Here is a 20,491-nt window from a genome sequence, read left to right on the forward strand (position 1 = left end):
GCTCTAAAATAATTAGAAACTTGGATGAGAATGAATGATGTACAGAGGATAAAAATAGGGCACTATTAACAATTCAATCTTAATTACTGGGACAAAAACAACTGAAAGCATGTTCTCTTTAACTTTAGACAGCATATGCATGTGCATATTCAAAACAGAGACCACATAGGCAATAACCATCAGAATAATTATATTGAACCATAAGAGGTAGCCATTTTTGTAAGTCAAAAAATGATCAAAGCAATCTCATGCATTCAATCTGTAGCAGGGGTGTCAAACTCATTTTCACCGGGGGCCACATTAGCCTCACGGTTGCCTTCAAAGAGCCAAATGCAATTTCAACTCCCTAACAGTTAAGGAATAGTTACATTTATACAGTCCTAAAATTATTTCGGGCCCTTTGAAGGCAACCACGAGGCTGATGTGGCCCCAGGTGAAAATGAGTTTGACATCCCTGACCTATAGCATGCTGTTTCACCTCTTAGTACTGGCTAACCAAGAAATTCCTTCCTGTGGTATCGTTGAATGTTTCCCAAAATGGGGGACTCATATAGCGGAGATGAGTTTAAGTAGTTTGTAAATGAAGGACTCAAGTTGAATCAGAACTGAGAAAGCTATTCTTTTTGCTGTTAGTGGTAGATGGAGAGGAAGCTAAGCAGGTGGTGAGGATGAGCGCAGCTTCAAGAAAGCAGTGTGTATTTGGTACATACGATTCACAAACATTTGTTCTTCGTGAGAGAGAATGCTTGTGAGATGGGCACCCTGCAGACGGCACTCCCGCTCAGCTGCATCCCACGTGCGTCGATGGGCAAAGTACTTGTAACACTGCCCTTGGAATTTGTGCCAGCCGTAGTCACACGTCTCGGTGTCTGGGCAGAGATAAGGCAAGAGGCTTAATGAACTCACCTACATCATTTAAACTTGGCTCACCAATCCAAGCGTGAACTGAAGACCCAAGGTATATCAATGCAACATCCCTGTAGTAATGGATTCATAAAACTTGGTCATCATGACAAAGAAAGTATGGTGAAGAGGGCCCAGCTGATTCCTGCCCAGCGAGTGGCTGTACAGCAGGTCAACAGATAAGGTCTTATCATTCTGTTCAACTTTGTTTTGTTATCATGTAGATAATACTGTGGGAACTTAACTCCTGTGTTTTATCAACTAGCCTCGGCTTAGACAGAGGCCTGATACACTCAAATGAAATAAAGACACCATTTCACTTAAAGTCTTCAGAACCTGGAGAGGATGTTTCATGGGGAATTACTATACATTTTTTTTTGCACTGAAAAGACAGTATTTAACTGCAATTTCCTTAAGTAAAGGCAGTTTTAGCAGGAGAGAAGCTTGGAGGAGAGGCCAGTCAAGACCTCCTAGGCTGCAGTGTCTACCAGCTTACTTGTGAAGCAGTTGGGCTAATCCCTTACAAATGAAAGTTTTCTGAGGAGCATCAATGAAGTGATAAGAATTCCAGCTAATAGGATTCTGAATGCTTGCATAAGGACTTCAAAGGTCTGGCAGTAGTCCCTTCCCACTTCCCAGAGAGATAGCAGGTGGCCAGTATCTAGCCAGGTAAGATTTACAAACAGAAACAAATCTTCATCAGTAGGCAGCCTCTGGGATATAGCTAAGGCTGCATGCCTTCTTCCCAAAATAGCAGGAATATAGGTAACTGCAAATGCAAATGTATCCAAATTTTAAGTTTATTCAAAATGACAAAACCTAAGTTCTTTAACTGCATTCCTAGTATTCCACCAAGCCATTTTATTTGGGTTGATAAATATATCTATCTTTTTCCCTCTTTCACAATGAGCGCACTGTAACCAGTGTCCTGGTAGGAGGAACACATTTTTTCAATACATTTAGATTATACACTGGCAGGAAGCTTCAGCTGTACTCCCTGGTTTGCCATTTCTAACGTATTTTCATAGGAAAGCAGCCTTGCTTGTAGCGCTGCACGGTCAGTGGTGATTTCCCTTCAGACTCATGCATTCACAAGTGGGGTTCAACTCTATTTGATAATAATACATAGAAATATTTTTTAATTTTATTTTTATAAAATAATTCTCACAAATATATTTAAATATTACATGTCAAACTAACAAAATTGTAAAGTTCATAGCATTTTAAGGACCAATAAAACTTTCCATGTTACCTAATGACCATTTAAGGGATGACCTTTCTTCCCTTAAATTTACTGATCAATTAAAAAAACCAAACCCTCCTCCATGAAATAAATGCTTGTTTTATGCATCAGACTTGGTGGCTAAATTGAAAGTCAAATTGCCTGATTTTCACTGTTCACTCCTCTTTCTCCAATTGTGGGAACATGCACAACTGGAGAAAGAGGAGTAATGAAAGATGAAATTTTTTCATCTGAGAGATGAAATTCACTTTTTTCTGGCTTCAGTTGTTTGGGCCATAATCATATGACAGATGCAACTTATCTCTGAGAACAGTCTTCATTTCAGTTTAGTCTATCTGGCCTGTTGTTTAGTTACTGCCAGCTGACTAATTGGTTTAAACCATGTGCACTAAAGGCTTTGAGCTTTATTAAAGTGCTGTTTGGAGACGCCAAATCTCATAGGAAAGGACAAGAGACACAGCTAGATGATTTGGTATAAAAGTAGCACTCAGTGCCCAAGAATGAGGCATATTTTGGTTACTTGGATGTAGTAATTTTCTTTTTGTGGAGTTCTCATGAAGGACTCAGAGCTGAGGTACAAGTGGTGGGGAAGGAATCAATCTTCATGTAGGAGGGGGTTAGTTTACATGGGAAGAAAACTGGAAAAATTTTTAGAACACTCTTACTGCCAAGGTCAATAATGCTACATTATAATAGCACAGTGTTGCTTAACCTTGGAGATTATCATTGACTTTAAAACACAGTTTAAAATTCTAGAGGATCCAAATTTACTGAATAAAGCATCGTAAAAATTCCTCTATATATTCTTTCTTATCTTCTATTAACCCAATGGTTTTGGTCTGGTTTTATCTTTTATCAGGAAAATAGATTATCATTACTTTTCCTTTTACACCCATACAAAGAACACATGACCATCACACCTAGATCCACGACCACGTCACTGCTACAACACCTTTCTCAGTCAGCAGGCACACACATTCCTGCCAGAACAGGGATCCAAAAACAGGGCCAGGTTTTCTGTTAAAACTAACAGGGACAATGTATGTATCTGTACTAAAATAATACTTGACAAAGAGGCTTTTTAAAAAGCCAAATATCCACACTGATTCACTGGACTTTTATTCAGTCTATGTGTAAGGAAGAACGTGTGTCAGGCAGCATCTCCTGGGGTTCTCTTCCGAAAGGAGGTATCAGAAGCAGTCTGTTTACCCTATCTTAGCTAAAAGTAGTGTAACACATATTTTATTTATTAAAAGGCAACGCTTTTTGGTGATTCTGTCTTAAAATTCATTTGACATGGAAATACTTTTCATGCTTTAAAATGCCGGCAGTGCACAGGCTGCGTTACAAATCCCCAGGTGTCGTTTTGCCGTGCATGCTGGCGTGTAGGGGGGTGGGGGATGACTCCTGTTCATGACCACAGGAGGTGAAACTGTCACTCTTAAACAATCTCACAAAAAATCCGTTCACTTTATGATATGCATGCAGTGTTTTCAACACCTCTGACAAATAGCTGTCAAGTCTTAAGAAATTGTCAACACTGAGGCACTTCTCACTGGCAAGCTGTATCATTGACTTTGGCTGGGGGCAATCTGAGTGTACAGAACTGTCTTTCCACAGTTCTGAGACCCCATCTAGATCTCAACTCTGTTATCATTCCATCAATATGTAGCCCCATTCCGCAGTTATTGGGAGCTGGGGTGTTACTAAGGCAGAGAACAGAAAAGGTCAGCTGAAGAAACAATGACCCAGTCATCACTGAAATTTGGACAGAAAACTGTTTAGACAACAATGCTGCTGTTAATGAAGAAAGCATTTGTTCTTAGGCAACCTGAAAAAGAGCAGAAAAAAATCTTTCACAGTCCTGGCAGTAAATCACAGAAGCACAGCTGCATCTGGTAAACAGACTGGGGTGGCTCTTTCTCAGCATTGCCTGGATGAAAGTTAAACTTGCTGTAAGATAATACAGAATGTACCTGAAAGTTAGGTGGTACCAGAAATGAGAGGGAAAAATAAACCTTTTTCATGACAAAATTCCTTCAAAGAGGTGGAAAAGGTAACTGGGCCCTGGATCCACCAGGTACATCCATGAACAAAATCCTTATTTGTTTGAGCTACCTTAGAAGAGGAACGATGTTGTAAAAAGCTAGGCTTTAAAAGGCAGCTTAGGTTCATTTTTCCCACTCTCTAATTTATTAGCTGTGTGACCTTGAACACAACTTTGCTCCTCTCTGAGCCTCAATTTCTGACCCATTTATAATACTGCATAGAAATACTGGGTCAACCAAATGCAATGATTCACCTGGAAGCATTGGATTAACTATAAATGATCCAAAAAATAGTATCTCTTCTTCTGCTCTGCCAAGAATTGGGCTGAGTCACCAAGGCCAAGGGCTGTGTCTACATTGTTCGGAGCTCTGTTTGCAGTGCCCAGGACAGTGCCTGGAAAACAATGGGTGCTCCATGAACACCCATCAAACAAACGGTTTTTTGAATTGTTCCTTGTACTTGAAATGAAGGGCAGTCAGAATCATTTACACATATTTTAATAACTCAAGTGTATCACCCTTTCTTCAACAAATATCATTTTTCTCACTGTTTTACTTTAAGAAGGGAAACAATGAGAAAATTCCTTAGTCAATTTTCATATTAGCCTTTTAAAATTCTGAAGCAGATTTATGCTATGCAATAAAGAGAGAGGAAAAAAAAACTCTTAAAAACTCAGCCATCAGCCATCCCCTTCAACTGGCAGTTTAATACAGGCTCCTTTTAGTTTTGCTTTAATTGTGGTGACGTCTGGACTAATGCTGAAAAGCAGAATGTAGGGCCAGACCAATGTGTTTGAGTGTCTAATACATTTTCATTCTGTCTGGTGAAATGGAAGTTTGGCACTAGGCACTTTTGTCAAAGCCAAACCACTGTATGACTTTAAGTAGAGGAAATTGATGTTCCAAAGTTTAGTGTGCTGAGCATGCAATTTGTTTCTGATTGATGGACTAAGAAATGTTACCATTAACCACCTAACATTCACTCTCAGGTTGGCCATAAAATGCAAATTACAGGGATCCTGAGATTTAAGCCATCGTGCACCTAGACCTTTCATTCAGAAAAAGTAAATGCTTCTTCAGTAGGAAAATTCCCTGTTGAGCAGATCCACAGTATCTTTTACATAGTGTTTGCCAAGCCAAAGTTAGTGTATTCTAATAACTATATAAACTCATTCCCCATAGATGATAGACTGTGAAAAATAAGCCCCTAGAGTCACAAGTGCTTAAGGGGAGAAAATAAAGGCAACGAATATTGAATACTCCTCAATACAAACCACATACATGAATTTAGGTTTATTTCTAATTTGTCCTCAGGAAGAATACTTATAACAATGTTCCTTTTTTTTTTGCTATCTAGTCCTAAATTCAGTTCAGTGTGTCTGTGGATAATTGTATTCTATCAGCAAAACAAAAATGATCAAGTCAACACTAGTTTTCAGATATTGTGGACTATGGTCGTGGCAGGAAACCAAATGTATTTAGGTAACTTGTGAATTTCCTCTGTAGGAAAGAATATGCAGTGTGGCCAAAATTACTAAAAACATCCAAATCATTATAGCAAAAGGCTATCTAGAAGTAACATTCAAAATGAAGTATCAATAAGGTTCATTATACAAATGTTGCAATAGCGCTTACCTTGCTCACAAAGTGCACCGACATAGCTGGGGAGACAGAGGCACCTGAATGTATTAAAACCATCAACACATGTGGCTCCATTGCGACAGGGGTTAGAGTGACATTCATCAAAATCTGCAATAAAGTCATGGAAGGTCATAAGAGTACTTTCAAAAAGAGTCAAAGGATTCTTCTGTTCACTGTAAGGCTGCTAGATAAAATACAAGATAGCCAGTTTAATTTGAATTTCAGATTTAAAAGAAAAAACATTTTTTTTAGTATAAGTATGTCCTATGTTATATTTAGGGCACACTTAAAATTTTAAAAAATATTCTTGTTTTTCTAAAATATAAATTTAACTGACCTCCCTATTTCTATATTAGATATTTGCTAAATACCTGGCAACCCTAAGAATATTTCAAAAGTATTAGAGGAGTGTCACTGTATCCATTTCTTTTAAATGAGTCATATGAGCCTTAAAATGAACAGTTTTAGTCTAGCCACCCACCCCAATCCTGGCTCATGCTTCCACGACCTCACTCATGGAATACTGAAAATACCTAACAGCCTCCCAACCCCTGGGTCCTTCCCTCTTCGCTCCGCTGTCACCTTCGTTGAGCACAGTCATGGCAGTTTTACTCTTTGCTTCCAAACACACATATATTCAGTTATTTAAGTATTTTGAATTGACTTTAATGTAAAATGAATGCAGGCCAGATAGATGTGTTGTATATATATAGTGTTTAATATGCAATTATTCCTTAAATATTATCTATTGCTATATCTATATCTCCACTAATCAGCACACAACTAAAGCTTACTAACTGTTGGCTTCTTTTTTTAAGATTAAGTACTCTTTTGATATGACATTGGCAATTTTATTCCACTGCTTCTGTGGGCCTTCTTTATTCAATCAATATGAGCTAAACTTCTTAGTTTTAAAATATGGCTTTGTAAAACTCTGTTGTACTTAAATGGATCACTTATTGATCAATTTATGCAGATTTGGAGGATAGATTAATATTTTTTCTTAATACTGATGCAACTTTATGTTTGTAGAAAGCCTATCTGTAAAAAAACACAAAAACACATAGCTGACCTCAGTAAACTTCACTGAGTCTTGGTTATATGAGCAAAATTCAGTAACCATCTGTGCCCATTTCCCAGAACCTACTTAAATTATACCGTGATTGTAATTTCACTGAACAGAGTTCGTCTACACATGGGTCTCCCTGAAATCCTCCAACTGATTCGAGCAATGTAAAGTCTCCCCCAATATGCTTTTTGGAAAAGTATAGCACTCTTCTGGGCAAGGACGTCTTACCGAGTTCACAGCGGTCACCACTGTATCCTGGCACACAGGTGCACACATAGGAAATTTCAGTAGAATAGCAAGTGCCTCCATTAAGGCAAGGGTTCGTTTTGCAACGATCGGGTCCTTCATGTACAGGAAAGTAAGAAAAGTAATTAGGCTCATCTCTAACTTTCAATGTATTTTAGCATAAGATGCCCCTTATTGCTACCATAATATATAAGGTTTACCATAGCAACTTAGAGATACTACACATAAAAATTAACATTAACTTTACTCTCTGGAGTGTTTCTTGACATTATTAACAAAATGCTACAAATTGCATCTATTCATTTCTGGGATTCAATCATTATTATTTTAAACAATATTTTGTACAGTATCTGGCAACTAATATATTCTACTGCAGATTTAGTTGGCATGATAATGGCAATTGATTTTAGTCAAAAATGATTACACATATGTGCACAGTGAATGGAAATGTATTCTTTTAAACGAGGTTAGTTCATGTGAAATGGCTGGATACACAGAACATGCATTCTTTTTAGCAGATTGGCTTGTTACCATCATTTGAATTATTATTGCCTTTTACCACTTAATGCTCAGAAACTGTTTTTCTTCGAAAGTGTGCACTGAAGTCTCTTCTGCTACATTAATATGCTTTTTCCAAAAACACGTTCCAAATGTACTCCTTTAAACTATACTTGAAGAAAAGCAACACATGGATTAAACTCTACTGTATAAAAACAAACCCAAACACAAAAACCTCACCTAAAATGAAATCCCCAATTTTCATTACAGTTTTTCTCATTAAAACAAAAATAATATTAAAACCCCTAGCAGATAAATATAAAGTCCAGAGACACAAATTTATGAAGAGAAACAGTTTAAAATATGTTTACTAAATGCAAATACTTTTAGACTATTTGAAGTACATATATTATTCTGTAACAAGTCTTGGATGGTTGTTTTTACTTTTATAGCTTATATTTATGTGAATATTTTTCTAGAATTGCTTATTTCAAAATGTTCAGAAATCCATATTACACTTTAAAGTTTTATAAAATTGAGATACATGGTTATACATGGGCTACAACCTATTTTCAAGAATCCTAAGACCCAAAACCCTGAAATGATCACATGTGAAAAGATGTCTACTTATAAAACATGAACTTAATGACTATCAGGATATAGAAGATGAGTGAGTCTTTTCTACATATGAAAATCAAACTCAAACTTTCTGAGTGTTAAGCAAATTTGAAACTACTAGAAAGCTGGACAGATTCATAGTCGCTTTGTGTAGGTTCAACATTAGGTTAATTAGGTTAAATCAGATGCTTACACCTACTTCTCCAAAAGCTACTCCAATTCTTCTAAGACTTTTTCTCATATAGTCCTAACTATAAAAGCTCCCTATAGCCATTTTAGCCTTCTGTCTTTCCAAGTACTCTACCTAGATGATGAGGCTACAGTCCACAATGCATCTACATGTTGCCCTCAGTACAAAGTCAACATGACACTTAGGAGAAAGCGCTTGGTAAAACTGTGAAGCTCCACACACATGTGACGTACTAGTCCTGTTCCCACCACAGACATTAGATGCCACACTGAGTATGGAAAAAGGGGTTGGCAAGAAAGGGGGACTTTCTATGAACTTAAAGTAGCTTAGATTAGGAGAAAAGTTTTATTTTTATGATCTTCATTCTTCTCTACACAGTTTGAATTAATCTCTGAAAGTTGAATCTGCAGCAGATAAACCAGGCAATACAACATGAACAGCCGTTCACTGAATTAATCTAAAATGACAGTGTGTTTTGCAATGAAGACACAAACTCTAACTCTCAGTAAACAATGTGGACTGGATAACTGGTACACATTTTTTATTCATGTGTCAAACTTAATTCTCTCTCAATATATAGTTATTAGCAATGATTTTTACATCATATTTTCACCAACCTGAAGTATATTTTAACTAAATTACAAAAGAATAAATATTGGCCAGATTACTTGCTTATGATTTACAGATTGAATATAGAATGACGACAGAAACAAATTCATCAACCACATTTGATATATTTTATTCATAAAATAAGTCATTTATAAAAGTTGCACTTTATGACTATTTATCTGAAGCACAACAAACTAAAGCATTAGTGGCACAAAGGGTGATATAGAAACAATCAGAAGAATAATTCTAGGTATAGCCATGCTGTAAAGCATGCTCATTAAAATAAAACGTATTTTCAATCAAACAGCCTTTGAAGTACTGATTTTTTTTCTTTTCCTAAGTAGTAGCTGGATGGTGACAGTTATTTATAGATTCCACTGACATTGTTGTTCTCATAATATTCCTGGAAAACCACCATTACAGAGGACTTCTCTGTATTATCTGTCTAGATTAAAAGGAAAATAATTTTAAAATGTAAATATGCCAAGATTGATGGTTCACATATCATTAACTATCAATTATCCATTTTTATATTAATAGGAAACCATCAAAGATCAGTGGAAAGACCATGGACTTTGGAATTGGGCAGATCTGTGTTCAAATCTCACTTTTCCCATGGTGTGTGGGTGGGTGGGTCTGTGCAACCAGGGGCAAATTACAGAACCTCTCTTATAAATGGGGAGAGCAGTACATGCTGTACAGCTTTCTTTGCAAAGGTCAATTAAAAAAACAGAAATCCTCTTTCAAGACTAAATGCATACCCTGAATACCCAGTGTGTCCAGGCACTGTGTTAGAAGCACTATGTAGGCTATCTGGAGCAAGGACATTGAATAAAAATTGAAAAAACAAATATGAATGGAAAACTGATATTGCACAAACTATGTGAAATGCTTATTAGAGCTCTTCACTACTGTCAAAATTTAAAGGCCTGACAAACTTTGATATTGCCATATTATCGCTTATCAATGAGAGATTTTTGAGAATTTTTTTTCTTTTTAAAATTAACACATGTGGCTATGGAACGTATGAGAAAGTAATACTGTAGTTGTGAGTAAAATGAAAATTAACTTGTACACCACTAACATTTTCAATTTTTCCTTGGTGCAATTATACCCTGTTTCTAAAACACACAAAAATACAAAGCTCAGAAATTATCTATACTTACTTCCTTTGAATCTCATTATGGACTCAGTATTGTGGCCTCGCCTGCTGCTTTGTGAGCAATGTAGAAATCTCCCCTGATTTAACATCACAATAAAAACTACATACATATATGTTAGGGCCGAGGGACTATTTCCAGGTTTGGAAACAGATTCATCAATGTTGTGACCTTACCTGGTAAATAGACTGCTGTGCCTTCCACTGACTCTTCATTCATGTCAATCAGGAAACGGGTTTCATTAGAAGTTTTCAGAAAGTAAAGTGATGGTGTTGGAAGAGAAATATTGAACTCTGCAGTGTGTACTGTTGCCTGATTATTGGAGTCAAGAATTATCGCTGGTATGAGCTGCTCTGATGCTGCTACTGTGGAATCCTGCTCTCTGATCAAAGCTGCTTGTGTTTCAGAGTTTATTTCCAGAGAGGAAAGAGCAGTGGGCTTCCCAGAAGTCTGTGGGCTGGGCTGAGGCACCGCACCTGCCTCAGCCCCATAAGCTGCAGAAACAGAACTAGAGTGTGGCCACAGTGTAGCACCTTCTAACTTAATTTCACCTGCAGCTGTGACAATACTTCCAGCCTCAGGTGTTCTCTTACTAGAAAATACCTTGATCATTTCTCCAGAAAGTTGAACATTGGTTTTGTTTGGGGAATCCTGGAGAATCTCAGTTCCTTCTACAACAGTTAGTTCTGTGGGAGAAGCTTCCATTTGTTCTGATAGTGTAGATTTATTTTCAGCTTCAGAAAGCTCTAGTTCTGTGTCAGAAGGTAAGGAAGGAGGCTCAGTTATGTGAAAGTACTCTTCACTTGATGGTTTGAAATTCATTTCAATATTTGCAAATTTTCCTGGGGACATTCGAGATGTGCCCGCACCTACTCCAGGCAGAGCACTTGGCTGAGGGCCCTCTGTGTGTTCAGAGGCTCTGTTGCCTAAATGGACAGTGAACGGAGATGATGGAATCTCAGAGGACAACTTTTCAAAGGCCAAAAGTGATGATGTTGTATCGGTGTAATCTGGGGGATTAGATTCTTCCACCACATTAGGTGCTTCTGTTAAACTCTGAGCCATAGGGTGGACAGTACCAATACTTACGTGGGGGGTAGAATCTGTTGGTGCCTCCCCAGCTCCTGAAGAGAGCTCTGGCTGAAAAGAAGGGTCTAGATATTTCTTTTCCTCATACTCTTCCTGTGTCCTTTCCAAATGACCCAATGTTGATATTACTTCACTTTGGTCTGCAATAGCTTGACCATCAGACAAAGTGCTTGATTCAAAGATATCTTCCAGGGCTTTTGCTTCAGTTTTTGGTTCTTCAGTATTTGGATGAACTGTGGCAGACTTACTAGGAATGGGCAGGGATGTTGCTGTGGGAAGTAAAATATCTAATTCTGTTTCTGTGCTTGGGATGGGGATCTCGGTTGTTAAGATAAAGCCCATGGGATCAAATTGGTTTCTGTCTTCAGAAGTCATGGATTCATTATGCCCTACCTGAGTATAAATAGCCAGAAGACTATCACCAGAACCTTCTAAGTTTTCCTCAGTTAAGGAAAGGTTAGCAGCTGCCTCGTACTTCTCTTGAATTTGAGCACTTTCTTCAGTATTGCCATGTGGTCCTGCCAGTGTCTCTGGATCTATTTCCGTTTGCATTCCAAGGATGTCTTCATACACAGGTTTAGTATGATCAATATCTATGATAGTATTTTTATCCGATGTCAGCCCAGGTAGAATGTCAAGGACAGTGCTCTCTGTAATTGTCAGTAATAAATCCTTTTCCTCTTTGTCCAGATCTATAATAATATTTTCAGTGGCTTTTTTTCTGTCAGGTTTCAAGGTGGAATCCTCAAATCCCCTGTAATGGTCTTGGAAACTATCTGCACCTTCTGTGGACCTCTTATATGACATTGTATTTGATGGCGTGGTAGTTGGATCTGTGGAGCTTTCGTTCTGCTCTAAGTGAAGAGGCATCACCACCGAAACTGTTGGGAATCCGTCAGCATTAACAGCTTTAGGACTTGAGACCTCAGGATATTTTTCCAGGGATCTATTAGAAACAAATGTGGTGCTTCCTTGCCTGGTTGCCTGAGTAGTTCCAGAAGTGTGGACTAAATCAACTATATCCAATTCCCCAGATCCTTCTCCAGAATGTTCATAAAACAAGTCAGATGGTTTTGGTGCTGATGTAACAGATCCTTTGGTCATTCCAAGACCATAAGTTCTAGCCAGAAAATCAGTGGAAGAGGTTGTTGTCTCCCTAGTTTCTGCTACTGAAGAATTCTTGTTAGAGACTTCTTCAAGAGTGAGTTGTGGTTGGCTACTCTGAATTTCTTCTTCCCAACTGTGAGTCTGATTTTGAGGATGTTTAGTGTCTGCGAAGAAAGTGAGAGTTGCTATAGAGGGTCTTTCTGTCCTGGTGTCACTTAAAATTTCTAGTGAGGTTGTGCTGGATGCTGTTTCACTATCTTCAGAGATGCTGTCTGTTTTAGAAAAGGGTGATCTAACCTCCTTTGCTGCATTTTCCATTCCCTCATAGTCTTCAGTGGTATCACTTGAGATGCTAGTTTCTAAACTTTCCACTTCAGAAGTCTGGGGATATAATGTGCTAATGATTTGTTCCATTTCAGTAAAATCCACTGATATTTTAGTAGGCAAAACTTCTTCTCCTGATCCCAGGCCAGAGAATACATTAGTATCTGACTCTTTAATTATTGGTCTCGTAACTTTGGGAAATCGTTTGATGTTTTCTTCCTGTTTGATTGATGAATCTGTAACTATGCTTTCAGTTAATATAGATTCAGTCACTGAGGCAGTAGCTAAGAAAAACTGGGATTTTTCAGGAACTTCAGGGAGAATAGTATAGGGTTCCACATCCTTTGAACCTGGATGTGGAGTGGACATGTCAACTAAGGAAATGCCTTCCTCCTCCTCCATTTCTTTATCAGTATGATACGTTTTCTTGGTTGTTAGTGTAGAATAATCTGCAGTTCTAAATCCAGTTTCAATAAATGTTTGTGAATCAAAAATTGTCTGTTCTGGTGCAACAGAGCTTTGAGAAGATTCCAAAGATTTTTGATCTTGAGTCTTTTTCTCTGATGCTGTTTTGTTTTCAACTTCTTGTCTTACAGGATTCACTTCTTGCCTGGACCACAGTTTGGTTGGCTCCATCGTCTGGGAAAAGTCTGTTGAAACCAAGCCATCGACATTTATCTCCCCCTTTTCTGTTGAAGCTTCAGTACTTTCAGATTCTGCTCTTGGTAAAACAGTGGATCTCTCGTCAGCTTCCTCGATAGTACCTTCCTCTCCTGAAACTTGGTAAATAAATGGGGATTCTGTACCAAGAACACTTCCCACTGCACTGGAAAACACTTGGTCAACAGAGCGGTTGACTGAGACTACTTGCTCCCCGGAGCCCTCAGCTGAAGCTGTAAACTCCTCCCAAGGGTAGGCTGACGTGCTGACCAAGGTGTTACCAGGTCCTTCTGTGTCAGCTCTGTGATGGATGTGAGCGGAAGTAGGTATTGCTGATGGTAAAATTTGAGTATCTTTAAACGCCGCATCTCCAGAGCCTTCCATCATCACTGTTTCTTCTTTTGTTACAGGATTAGATACTGATGAGTATTCTCTAAAGTCACCACTGTAATCTTCCTCCAAAGGAAAATCTGTAGAAAAGCCCTTTATTTCCATCCCATGATCTGGCTCTCCTAAAATCTCTGATACAAGGTTTTTCTCAGATGTTTGGCTGATAACTTCAGTAACCTCTCTGTCCATCACTAGTCCTGTTGGCTCAAAAGGGAATATAGTTTCTACATGGGGAGACGAGGTGCCAGCCATTTCTTTTATAATTTGAATTCCAGGCTCTAAATGTAATGAAAATGAAGAGACAGTGGTGGTCCCTAGGTCAGCAGCAGCTTCTCTAGAGCTCTGCTCCGTAAAAGTAGGGGAGGGGTTACCCAGGATGGAGAACAGCCCTTTCTGAACCCCAAATTGACTGCTACCGCTGGGCTCACTCATCTCTGCTCTCAGATTGTCTAAAACATTTGCTTCTGTAAAGACAAGATTAGATCTCGTCATTTCCCTTTCAGACTGCGTGGGTGTTGTCAAGGATATAAAACTGTTCCTGGTAGCAGATGCTGAATCACTAGAGGTAGCTTCATTTGAGTTTTCTAATTCAGAGGGTAAAATTAATTGATCTGATCTCTGTGTGAGCAAATGTGGCTGAACTGTAGTCATTGTACCTACAGTTCCCTCCTCCTCATCTTTCCTATGCTTTCCCTCAAGAGAGGTACTGAAATCCCAATCAGAAGTGTCTGCTTCTCTTACAAATTTGGTGGGTACTACTTCTGTAGAAGGTTGTTCAGAAACCAAGTAAACAGCAGTTGCAGGAACATCAAAAATGTTGTCTGTGATTATTATCTTGCCAGTGTCTAAAGTAACTAGAGTATCTGTAGTATTTCTCTGTGACAAATCAGTTACCACTGTGAACATTTTATCTTTATCTTCTTCTGCTTCCCCAGAGCCATCTGGAATATGAATCGAAGGACTCCCAGAGAGCTCTACAATTTGCCCAGAGGTTATTTCCAACCAGTTTCCCACAGTGGACAATGGGTCAGCAGTCTGGGTCTTTCCTGCTAATGTAACAGATTCTTCCTCCAGAACATTTGTTGACATAGAACTTGGAACTGTACTTGGGGTATATATGATAGAAGTACTTTGTTCTGCTTCTTCACCAAATGTTACTTCTGTAACCCTTGGAAAGATCATTTCTGGGGATTCTGTGTCAACGGCAACATCTCCTGAAGACTCTTCAGGAAACAGAGGTACAGGTTCAGTATGATCAGGTACCAGATGATCAAGTTCAGGACCTTTCTCCGTGGCAGATTCTGGTCCCTCTGTGGCTTGTCCCTCATGCACTGGGACTGTGGGGAACACATCAGGCTCACCACTTGAAAAACGTTCTGGTGTTTCAGGGTAAATCTCAGGCTTCCATGTCATTTCAAGCGATTCAGTTGTTTCTTTAGATTCATTTGGTTGCACAGCAGTAGATGATCCAATTTCAGCCATGAGAAAAGGATGAGCATCACTCTCACTGCTGTCTGAAAAATTCTGAGAAGGTGCAACACTTTCAAACTGGCCACGCCTGGCTTCTGCTGCCTCTGGGTCCTTGGGCACTGTGGTGACTAGGTGTTTCCCATTTATGTACTGCACTGATGGGGTGGTTGTTAGGTCAGTAGCATTTGCACAGTCCTCGTCTTCTTCTTCATCTTCTTCACTGTGGTACAGATCTAGGTCAATTAACTCGGGTAAAATTGCAGCAATTAGGTCGTGCTCTGAATCTGTTTCTTCACTACAAGGTTCATCTTCTTTAGATTCTGAATCTATTGGATGACCAATTACACTCAAATCACTCATTCGACCTGAAAAAAACAAAGAGTTTTCACAATACTTAAATAAAACAGGTGGCAGTGTATGACAGAAGAAACTGATAGCAAGGCTGGCAGATTACATTCACACACAAGGAAGGGTTCAAATCTTTCCACATGAAGTACAACCACTCTTCTATACATGGTCCCCAGTCTTCAGATTTTCTGTTTTATATCAATGATAAGGAAAATAAATCCAATTTGAGAGTATAAAAACAAGGTATGAAAACTCTGACATGTTTTACAAAGCAGTGTCCATAAAATGAAACAAGCAATCACATATATACATTATAAAAGTGAAATATGGAAATCCATCTTTGTGTGAACTGAAAAGAAAATTAAAAATTAAGATCATTTCACTATGTCATTCAGAAAAAGCAATTGGTTATTGTTCTTTATGTAAGGGGATCTCTAGTGATCCTCTATTCAATAACAAAATGCGAAGCGATTCCTTTTGGCCTTTTGTCATGATTTGTCTTAAGAAGACTGTCTTTAGAAAAGTAGAGAAGTTTCTTTCTAGCCCTTTTACAGTGCAGTGAGAACCCCTCCCCAAAGCAACAGTGAGAAAAGACTTGGTGTGAAAAGGTGCCCATGGGTGCAGCGACCTTGAGGAAGACAAAGCAGAACCCAGGGACTGCACAGAGTCTCACCCTCCTGCCCCCAGAAACATGGCGCAGAATTATTTTCAGCCTAGCCCGGATCCCTGCCACACATGTTCAGGCTGAAGGTGCTCAGGAGGAACCTGAGAAGATCACAGGAAGAATCATTCCGATGGAGCCACACCTGACCCCCATGGTAAGGAGATAGTTCCTGTTGCAAGAAGCCGCACCCTTCCACGTATGAAAGGATCAACATCTAGCCCTTCCTGATGGTCAGAAAAGACCCTACCGACAAGGAACCGGTATTGCCTGATTCTTTATGTATCAACATAAATATAGATATATATGAATGATCAATAAAGACTCTACAAAGCTCCTTCTATATTTTTAACTATAGTTTGTTTAAAAAAAACAAAAAGAACAAGACCTTCATGTAGCTAGAAGACATTACTACATTTACATTTATTCCTCTCACTAATAAAACAAAAAAGAAAACTTCTCTGTATCCCATCTTACTGTATTGTCTCCATGAAAGACCATTTGTGTAGGGATAGCTCACTCTTACCCAGATTACACGTCCTTTGTCGTGAATTTCACACATTTCTTATGTCTCAACCCCATTCCGTGCCACACACCCATCTTTTCAACTATGTAAGCAAGGCTCATGGGTATTCAAATGAATGAAAAAAATTCTACCATAAGAGAAGTGAGGTAAATGCCTGACTCTAGTGCATCATAAAAATACAAAGTGAATACTGATGATTGCTGCCATAGCTGATGCAGCTTCTAATTGCCAACCAAGAAAATGACTAAATGCCTTATCTTTTTTCAAAAAGTGTAATTAAATGAATAAGCTTGTTCAGTATTAGATCACTGAAGTTGTTACAGTGATCTTATAGTGCCCCAGACTGTGTATGTAAAAGAGGACACAATAACTTACAGATAACAACACTTTTAATAGGTGAAGCCGACCTGTCACTGTAAAAAAAAAAAAAGAGAGAGAGAATTCATATGCACATGCATTTATATGTCTGTGAGACAATGCATTTTAAATGCCTTTTATACAAATGAATCTCAGGAAATGTCACATCAATAATTCTATCTAATCACCAAATTAAGTAGCTTCTCACTGCTAATACTATTTGAATATAGTTGAGTTAAGCTAGACTCTGTTAAACTATTCCATACTTCATAGGATTTAACTGGAGCTTCAAAAATGTGCCTATCTTAATGTTTACAGTACATCTGTTTTACCCTCAACCCTTTTCATTAGGTGTCAACAAAACTAGAATTCAAATTATGTATCACACACACAGACACTAAATTCACATAGCACCTTTCATTTAAATACAGAAAGAATTTTAAATAAGAAACATGAATCTGTGTCTTGAATATAAAGAATCACCACCACATTTTTTGCCTTTTTATAAATAATGGAGATAAAACTAATCATTCAGCCAAGCTTCTCCTGCCAAACACAAGGACCAATAAGGAACTAACTGTTCAATACCATTTATTTATAAACTCTTAGACCAGGAACAGGATAAAAGCACTCATTGTAATTATAAAATCTCTACGAGCTTCTAAATATATTTCTTACTTCTAAAAATAATGTTTGAAAAGCCTAAACTGACATAAAGATATTCCATGAACTTGTTAGTGAATAACTATAGAGAGAAGTTCCATCAGGTATGGTGTTGGCAGCTCTAAAAATAAGCAGAGAGAGAAGATGCTAAGGTTGCCAGGATGTCAATGTGTCAAAGAAACGGACACATGTTCACCTAATGTTTCACAAAAGAATGAATACTTAAAAACAGAATGGTTTTAAAGAACACTAATTGAGAATTGACAACTTATATAATAATTTCACTGACTATCAACTCTTATTATATCTACTTAATTCATTTATATTCAGCAAATTTAGCTCCAGTGAACAAAGCATAACATTCTTGGACTCCATTTTCCACTTGGATAATGAATTCTAACATTTCTTATTACTGATAAATCTATGAAGGTTTCCCTGGGCACATTACACCATAATACCAGAATATTTTGCCAAAAGACTCAACTATTGAGTGTGGTATATCCCATTTTGTAATCTAAATAGATATCACCATATTTCAATCACAGCAATACAAACATTGCAGAGAGATGGCCTTTCTGTACCCTTTACAAACACAGCTCGACTGCACACTGGTTTTGCACATAGAATTTAATTAACTACCACAACCATACCTGCCACCCAATTGTGTTATCTCTTCAGGAGCCAACTGACTGCACAGAACTGACTGAGCACCGATTATGTATCAGATGGTATAGCAGACACCTGCTCACCAACTTTATAGAGAACTAAGACTTCCAAGTTATCTTCCAACTCCTTCTCTCTCTCTCTCTCCTGAGTATGTGTCTGACTCTGCTCTCTCAAAAACAAATGCTCTTGCCAATAGATTAGAGACGTGGCCTAATTAAACTCCTTTTACTATATTTTTAAAACAAATATTTTGAGTGTACATGTCTGAAACATTACATTTAAATTACAATTTCTTTTTTCACCTGCATCCCAAGTATCTGATCTCACTTGCCTTCAGGATAGTAGAAAACATAGAATCATTTTAAGCTCTTTTATGCTTCTCACTATACCACAAAGCTGGCAATGACCAAAGAACCATAAGCACATGATAATGAACAGTGACTGAAAAGGAAAAATTTATTACGAAGTGTGCTCATTTGATGTTATAAAAATGTTTCACTAAATGAGAATTCTTAAAGAAAACAAAGATATACAATAACAGTTGGAATTACTTTCTGTCCTTTTTCTTAAAGGAATATTCTCACAATTAACCTATGAATATTCATTGTTTAAGTAAGTTTACTCAACTTCCAAATGGTTTCATTGGATTTCTTAATATCATTGTAAGGGTAAGGGAAATGTTCAGTGCCTAGGACTCTGAAGTTAATTTTTTCTGCCAACAGATTCTCCACAGAAATTTATATTTTATTCTCTTAGTGTAGTTAATTGCTCTCATACTTTTAAAAGTCCCACAAGGGTATGGTGGTGAAGTCTGTCTAGCAGAGACAGGTGAAGTCTTTCTTGCCACAGGCGCTCCCGACATTGCCACCTCACATCCAATCCCTATTCCTATTTGCTCTATTGTGTCTCTTCAGTTGCCAAAATTACTTCTTCCTCCCCCTTTTTTGTTGCCACCTCTCACCTACTACACATGTTATCAGAAAGCTGCAAAAGCTGCAATCATCGAAACTTAGAAAAGTTTCTTTGTAGGATATGGTGGTAGGGTGAGGTTGGGGGTGAACACCGGTGCTGTTGTGAAAGCAGGTATATCATTCCAAAATTGTGATCTGCTCTATTTTGTACTAACAGTGCAACCTGATGGAGCAATTAACATTCCCACCTCTTAGATGAACATGTCTTTATAAAAGACTGCTCTATTTCAGAATTTTATTCTAAAGGTAATATAACTTTTATTTGGATTTTAAGAGCCAAACCACAGAACTCTACACAAGTGTACGTATAATCTTTTCTATGTTTATATGAATGTATTTTAACAGCTTGACTTGAATAAACTGGTACCATGGTTAATAGATTTTTTTAGTGGTCTTTCACACCAAGCTTTATTGCTAGCTGACCTCAAATTATTCACCAAGTATTTTTAAGTGCTTCATGGCAGAGTTTTGTAGATGTAGCACAAGCCCTCCAGTCAGACTTTTAGCAGGCACAAGACACAGTTGCTGAGATGCACAGGCCGCTCGCTAACGTTCATGTTCTCTTCAGGGGGGTTGACAATTTAAGTTTAAGGGCTTTCAGTTAAATATAAGCATATAGCAATCTACTCAGGAGAAATAGAATAAGCAACAAAAAGTCTTGTTTTCTTGTATTAAAAACACAATAGACAGCCACACAGAAGGATGTGAGAAATACCTATAGCATTTAAGTAGAAAAAACTTGAAGTTTTTAAATATGTTTAGGTTTTCTAGCACACACCTATGAGATCTAATAACCACTCCAAAACGAATGCTTCAATTTCCTTCACCTTTGATATGTTCTTAATTAAAATTAAAAGCTAACTTGCTTCCTACAAAGCAGAGTAAACCACCTAACATGAATTTCAACCGGATTATCTCAGATATCCTACATTCTTCAACATTTTAAAGATTTGAGACACTAAAAAAGGTGCCAACTCAGGATATTTTAAAAAAATATTGACATAGTAATCAAGATATAAACATCCTCCCCAAAC

General features: G+C 37.9%; 1 protein-coding gene across 2 annotated transcripts in view; it reads right to left on the reverse strand.

Moving 5' to 3' along the window:
- Positions 1–20,491, reverse strand: part of VCAN (versican) — a 105,493-nt gene that overhangs the window by 26,467 nt on the left and 58,535 nt on the right. The window contains exons 7-10 of one of the 2 annotated variants that reach the window (XM_045848089.1): positions 10,402–15,630; positions 7,133–7,246; positions 5,830–5,943; positions 711–869 (exon numbers count right to left, since the gene is read on the reverse strand). In XM_045848089.1, the coding sequence (XP_045704045.1) occupies positions 711–869; positions 5,830–5,943; positions 7,133–7,246; positions 10,402–15,630 (5,616 nt within the window). The remainder of the gene's footprint in view (positions 1–710; positions 870–5,829; positions 5,944–7,132; positions 7,247–10,401; positions 15,631–20,491) is intronic. The other variant, XM_045848091.1, reaches the window with a different exon arrangement.

This window comes from Phyllostomus hastatus, unplaced genomic scaffold (genome assembly GCF_019186645.2).
Source record: "Phyllostomus hastatus isolate PE091 unplaced genomic scaffold, TTU_PhHast_1.1 phas_contig_58, whole genome shotgun sequence".
Lineage (NCBI taxonomy): Eukaryota > Metazoa > Chordata > Mammalia > Chiroptera > Phyllostomidae > Phyllostomus > Phyllostomus hastatus.